The 6,317-nt window shown below is 45.3% G+C and overlaps 1 protein-coding gene across 1 annotated transcript; it reads left to right on the top strand.

The window, feature by feature from the left end:
* Positions 1–839: 839 nt before the first annotated feature.
* On the top strand, positions 840–3,209 carry LOC123154328 (B3 domain-containing protein Os03g0212300-like). The gene is made up of 4 exons (XM_044573086.1): positions 840–947; positions 2,142–2,213; positions 2,303–2,585; positions 2,678–3,209. Exons 2-4 carry the CDS (start codon positions 2,151–2,153, stop codon positions 2,944–2,946), a joined length of 615 nt encoding a protein of 204 aa, XP_044429021.1. The 5' UTR covers positions 840–947; positions 2,142–2,150; the 3' UTR covers positions 2,947–3,209.
* Positions 3,210–6,317: the final 3,108 nt, after the last annotated feature.

Here is a 6,317-nt window from a genome sequence, read left to right as displayed (position 1 = left end):
TACAATGCAAAATGATGTAGTTTTGGTGATCATGAAGTTTTGGTGATGGAAGATACAATGCAAATTGAAGATGTTGTTTTGGTGAACTAAAGATGCAAAATGCTGTTTTTTGGTGAACTGAAGATGTTGTTTTTAGAGCTGTTTTTCTGAACTGAAGATGTTGTGGTGTAAAATGCTGTTTTTTTGAACTAAGTAGTTTTGGTGATCATGTAGTTTTGGTTGTGATGTAAAAGTTTACAAAATGATGTGATCCTTAAGTTATTTTTGAACTGAAGATGTTGCTTTGATCACCAAAATTCAGTTTTGGGTTTGATCATGTAGTTTTCAGAGCTGTTTTAACTGAAGATGTTGCTTTAACTGAATTTTGCTTCAACTGAACATGGGCGCGCTCCATCAGACAGCTGTGAGCAAAAAAATATGCGCGAGCGGGGACTCGAACCCACGACCATGCGCTCATTTCACTGTGTTTCTACCAGTGGGCTAGGAAGAGGCTACTGGTCTTCTCGTCTACGCCATCTCTTTTAAACTCATCAAACTAGTCAAATATCAAACACGCACTTCGCTGACAAGTGGGCCACTCGACCCACTCGCTGACAAGTGGGCCATTTTTCTACTCTACCCAAGCTACCAAAAAATATGCGCACGGCCAAAAAATATGCGCCAGCGGGGGCTCGAACCCACAACCGAGGATTCGTTTCAACACGTTCACTACCACTGAGCTAGGAAGAGACTGTTGGTTATGTGCCCGAACGAAACTACATGTGTTGGAGAGAGTGGTTGTCTCTCAAACAAGTGGTCCCTCCTCTCCCGCAACTGACAAGTGGACCCTCCTCCTCTCATTTCCCCATTCTTTTCCTTCCTCTCCCGCAACTCCTTCCTCTCTGTCGTCGTCGCCGCCGCCGCCGCTCATATCCTTCCTCTCCCGCCGCCGCCGCCAACCGCTGGAGGTTTGAATCCGCTGCCTTCCTCTCCCGCAACTCCTTCCTCTTCTGATAGGTTAGGGTTTTCTGCTGTTGTTTACTGGATTCGATTAGGGTTTTAATGGATTAGGGATTAGATTCGGTTAGGGTTTGATTCGAATGGAGGGGGGAGTGGGTGGGGTGGTGTTGTTCTAGCCTTGGATTAGGGTTCGTTTGGAAATTTGGGTTAGATAATTTGAAAGCCCACAACTAAGTTGACTGACCTAGCAAAATATGATTTGAATCCTTCCTCTTAAATTAGTAGCAAAATATGATATGGTTCAAATTAGTTAAAGTAGATAGATTAGCTTTCTTATCTACTATTGAGGCCCTGTTGATGTTGATGTTTTTGGTGCCAGCAAAATATGGAATGAGTAGAAGAAGAAAACAGAGTGATGTTGATGTTTTTGCCATTAGAAATGTCCTTGTTTTTGCCAAGATAGAGTAGTAGCAAATTGAGGCCATTGCCATTTATAGTACTATTCCAAATCGGGCAGATATGTTCATATATGTTCATTTATAGATATAGATATGTTCATGCAGATATCTGCCCATATGTTGGATTAGATATGTAGATATCTGCCATATCTACATGTCTGCCCATTTATAGATATTTGATATGGGTAGATATGTTCATTTATAGATATAGATATGTTCATTTATAGATATGGGCAGATATGCTGTTTGATTACTATGTTGTTGTGGTAGGTAGTGTGGTCGATGGATCTATGCTCTGTTGGTAGTCACCTGACAGCAATTAGCAGCAGTAGATGCCAACATTTGATATGCATGCATGCATTCTTGCTTGTTTATATTCTTTTAAACTGAACATGCTCAAGTATGGAAGGTTTACAATGCTGCTTGTTTCCTATTTCTGTCCAGTCATGTTGTTTAATTTACTATTGCTTGTTTCCTATTGCTTGTTTAGATATGTTCATTTATAGATATGGAACAATGTCCAGTCCTGTTTATAGTTGTGTCCTGTTTATAGCTTTTGGTCCATTTATAGTAGATATGGTTCTAGTTGTGTTCTAGTCCATTTATAGTAGATTTTAGTGTTGTTGCCGTTGGTGGTCACCTGATGATGTTGGTGATGGGTGCACATGATGTTGATGTTGATGGGTGCACATGATGTTGTTATTATTGTTGTGGTTACCTGATGGGTGTTGTTGATGTTTTCAGAGAAGTGAGATGGCTGGCTTGGAAGGTTTTGAGTTCTTCGAGATCATAATTGAGAAATCTTGCAGTAGGCAGGTATATTTATCATCACTCATTTCTTTATCATCACTCTGCTTTCTAGTGCTTGATTGCCACAATTAACCACTGCTTGACCCTCGCTGCAGAGGCTGCCTGACAAGTTTGCGAAGATGCACGCGGGCCATGATCCCCACAAAGTGAAGCTGCGGGAGGCCGACAGCGGGCTTCACATGCTGTGGAAAGTGTTGGTGGTGTTTGATGGTGAAGGCCACATGTACCTAGGGCCCGGCTGGGAGCAGTTCGCCCGCACCCATGAGCTACAGCTCGGGTACTTCCTTGTCTTCCGCTACGACGGCGACGCCATGTTCACCGTGAAAATGTTCGACAACACCATGTGCCGCATGTACTACCAGCACGACAACGATGCCAGTAAGCTCTCTGCCTCTCTTCTTCCTGTCCTTTTGGCTTCCTCTACCTGCACGATGATAACACCATGTTCACACTTTGTTGCATTTGGCCAGGCAATGGGAGCAGCAGCGGGGATGACGAGGAGCAGAGCGGGGATGACGACGAGGAGCAGAGCGGGGATGACGAGGAGCAGCCTATTCTGGCTGACGACGAACATGATATGGTGGTGGCTGATGACGACCCTGCTATGTTGGTGGTGGATGACGACCTTGCTATGGTGGTGGCGGACGACGACCTCGCAATGGTGGTGGCGGACGACGACCTCGCGATGGTGGTGGCGGACGACGACCTCGCGATGGTGGCGGCGCCTGCAATCCCATAGCTTGGTGACAGGACCATGCCAATTGTGGTAGAGGAGTACATCCGCGTTGGGATTCGCCACTCTGAGCGCATCAGGTTGATGAAGGAGAAGAAGGAGGAGTGAAGGTGTTAAGAAGGTGTTCAACATGTTAGGTTTAAGCTTGTTAGTGTAATATGAACATGTCAATGTTAAGTATGTCAGGTTTAATTTTGTGCATGCTCATGGATGCTGTATGACAGTGTCATCTAAACAAGTCATGTTTTTAACAATGAATATTCAGTTTGGTAATTGATGGGAATTGAAATTTTTTTATGCATGCTCATGGATGAAAGATAAAATTATGGGGTTTTGTGCATGCTCATGTACGAAACAATATAAGTTTCATTTTTTGAATGCTAAAAACATGACTCAAACCCTAGCCACGAACGACCGCCGTGACTAAATCCGCCGGTTTTTGAAAACACCGTACAAATTCAAAGGGTGTGTCTAGGGCACATCTAGATGTGCTCTAGTTATTGCACATCTAAGTGAGTGAATCAAGCATAAAGAGAAAAGAAAAAAGAAAAAGGAAAATATCCACACGAATCTCGACGTAAGATCAATGCCATAGGACTTAGATGTGCAATACTTATGGCACATCTAGATGTGCTTTAGCAAAACTAAAATTCAAAAACCGTTTTTCATTTTTTGAATGCAAAAGACATGCGTTTTTCGTGAAGCGGCTACAAGGAGGGGCACCCCAAATGGCGCCATTTCATGTCTATCTCAAAGTAGACCCTATTTTACGGACGGTCGCCAAAAAGCATGCATTTCCGACCCTCGTAGCTACTCCCGGCAATTTGGACCACCTTCGGCCGATTCAGCTGGAACCGGCTGGAATTTGAACTGTGGGTCCTCCATACCTTGCCCGTTATTTTCACTAAAAATGCTTTTTAGCTTCACAGGTAGGCATTCCATCACAGAATCAACAACAGATTTGCACGGCTCAAACCCTAGCCACGGACGGTCGCCGCGACGAAATCGGCCGGTTTTTGAAAACACCATAAAAAATTCAAAAAAAAAACAAAAAAATGGGAGACCTCCGCGTCACATCATCAAATGTGGCCTACCAACTAGCAAAAATACTAAACTTGCAATACCGGCGTTTTCTTGAAAAAGTGTTCTCAAAAACGACCTACCACGAACGAAGATTCATGGCTTTCAAGCCAAACTAGCAATGATATGGCCGCATCCATTGAATAGTTTCTGATAATATTCCCAAATTGGGCGCATGCCTCCGTCTTGTGATGGCAAACAATGTTGCCAAAGCGAGGTTCCAACTTGTTTAACAAAAAAACCGTTTTTCATTTTTTGAATGCAAAAGACATGCGTTTTTCGTGAAGCGGCTACAAGGAGGGGCACCCCAAACGGCGCCATTCCATGTCTATCTCAAAGTAGACCCTATTTTACGGACGGTCGCCAATAAGCATGCATTTCCGACCCTTGTAGCTACTCCCGGCAATTCGGACCACCTTCGGCCGATTCAGCTGGAACCGACTGGAATTTGAACTGCGGGTCCTCCATAGCTTGCCCGTTATTTTCACTAAAAATGCTTTTTAGCTTCACAGGTAGGCATTTCATCAAAGATTCGACAACAGATTGGCACGACTCAAATCCTAGCCACGGACGGCCACCGCGACGAAATCGGCCGGTTTTTGAAAACACCGTAAAAAATTCAAAAAAAAATCAAAAAAATGGGAGACCTCCGCGTCACATCATCAAATGTGGCCTACCAACTAGCAAAAATACTAAACTTGCAATACCGGCATTTTCTTGAAAAAGTGTTCTCAAAAACGACCTGCCATGAACGAAGATTCATGGCTTTCAAGCCAAACTAGCAATGATATGGCCGCATTCGTTGAATAGTTTTTGATAATATGCCCAAATTGGGCGCATGCCTTCGTCTTGTGATGGCAAACAATGTTGCCAAAGCAAGGTTCCAACTTGTTTAACAAAAAAAACCGTTTTTCATTTTTTGAATGCAAAAGACATGCGTTTTTCGTGAAGCGGCTACAAGGAGGGGCACCCCAAACGGCGCCATTCCATGTCTATCTCAAAGTAGACCCTATTTTACGGACGGTCGCCAAGAAGCATGCATTTCCGACCCTCGTAGCTACTCCCGGCAATTCGGACCACCTTCGGCCGATTCAGCTGGAACCGGCTGGAATTTGAACTGCGGGTCCTCCATAGGTTGCCCGTTATTTTCACTAAAAATGCTTTTTAGCTTCACAGGTAGGCATTTCATCAAAGATTCGACAACAGATTGGCACGACTCAAACCCTAGCCACGGATGGCCGCCGCGACGAAATCGGCCGTTTTTTGAAAACACCGTAAAAAATTCAAAAAAAATCAAAATAATGGGAGACCTCCGCGTCACATCATCAAATGTGGCCTACCAACTAGCAAAAATACTAAACTTGCAATACCGGTGTTTTCTTGAGCTATTCGGTATGATTTTAGCCATGATTTCTACAAAGTTTACAAAAAAACCTGATTTTTTTTGCCTCCAAACCTCTAAAAACTGGTGAAAATTTCCCTCCCACCCCACCAAAATTTCCCTCCTAGCACCAAATTTTCCCTCCCACCCCACCAAAATTTCCCACCACTTCTCTCCCACTACCATGCGGGACCCACCACCCCTCTCCCACTAAACACGCAGGATCCCACTCCCTTCCCCTCCCACTCCCCAAAATTTCCCCATTCCATTCCCCTCCCTCCCCTGCTCCGCGCCGCCCCGCCGCCCCACGTCGCGCCACCCTCCCCGACGACGAATCCCCTCCCCTTAACGGCTACATCGCCCGCATCATCGACGACGACGGCAGCTACATCGCCCGCATCGTCGACGACGACGGCGGCTACATCGACTACGGCGGCTACATCGACTACGGCGGCTACATCAACGACGACGGTGGCTACATCAACGACGGCGGCTACATCGACGACGACCACCGCTGCATCATCAACATCATCCGCCCCTAGGTACTTCTCCATCTCCCCTCGATATTCTAGGGTTAGGGATATGATTGGTCGTTCGATGGATCCATCTCCCTTCCTCTACTGGATCCATCTCCCCTCTGGTGGTTCGGTGGATCTTCTAGGGTTAGGATCTTCTAGGGTTACGATCTGCTAGTCCTTGTTCATGGGGTCATGTTTATTGTTGCATGGGGAATTGGGGATGATTTCCGTCTGGTTCATGGGGTTAGGGTTAGGGTTCATGGGGTCAGGGTTTCATGGGGTTCGTGGGGATGATCTCCCTCTGGTTCATGGCTAGAACATGATGGGGTTAGGTTCTTGTTGCACGCCATTGCAACAGATGTTGTAGGGGTTTGCATGGTGATTGATATATCACTGCT

The sequence above is a fragment of the Triticum aestivum genome, chromosome 7A (assembly GCF_018294505.1).
Source record: "Triticum aestivum cultivar Chinese Spring chromosome 7A, IWGSC CS RefSeq v2.1, whole genome shotgun sequence".
NCBI lineage: Eukaryota > Viridiplantae > Streptophyta > Magnoliopsida > Poales > Poaceae > Triticum > Triticum aestivum.
Note: the sequence above shows the minus strand (reverse complement) of the source record. Positions and strands in the feature narration are given on the sequence as shown.

What these genes read in the sequence shown, in the direction of transcription:
- LOC123154328 (XM_044573086.1), top strand. Translation starts at nt 2,151, where the DNA reads ATGGCTGGCTTGGAAGGTTTTGAGTTCTTCGAGATCATAATTGAGAAA. An exon ending in AGAAATCTTGCAGTAGGCAG is followed by an intron (nt 2,214 to 2,302) that starts GTATATTTATCA and finishes CCCTCGCTGCAG; the next exon opens with AGGCTGCCTGACAAGTTTGC. An exon ending in CCAGCACGACAACGATGCCA is followed by an intron (nt 2,586 to 2,677) that starts GTAAGCTCTCTG and finishes GCATTTGGCCAG; the next exon opens with GCAATGGGAGCAGCAGCGGG.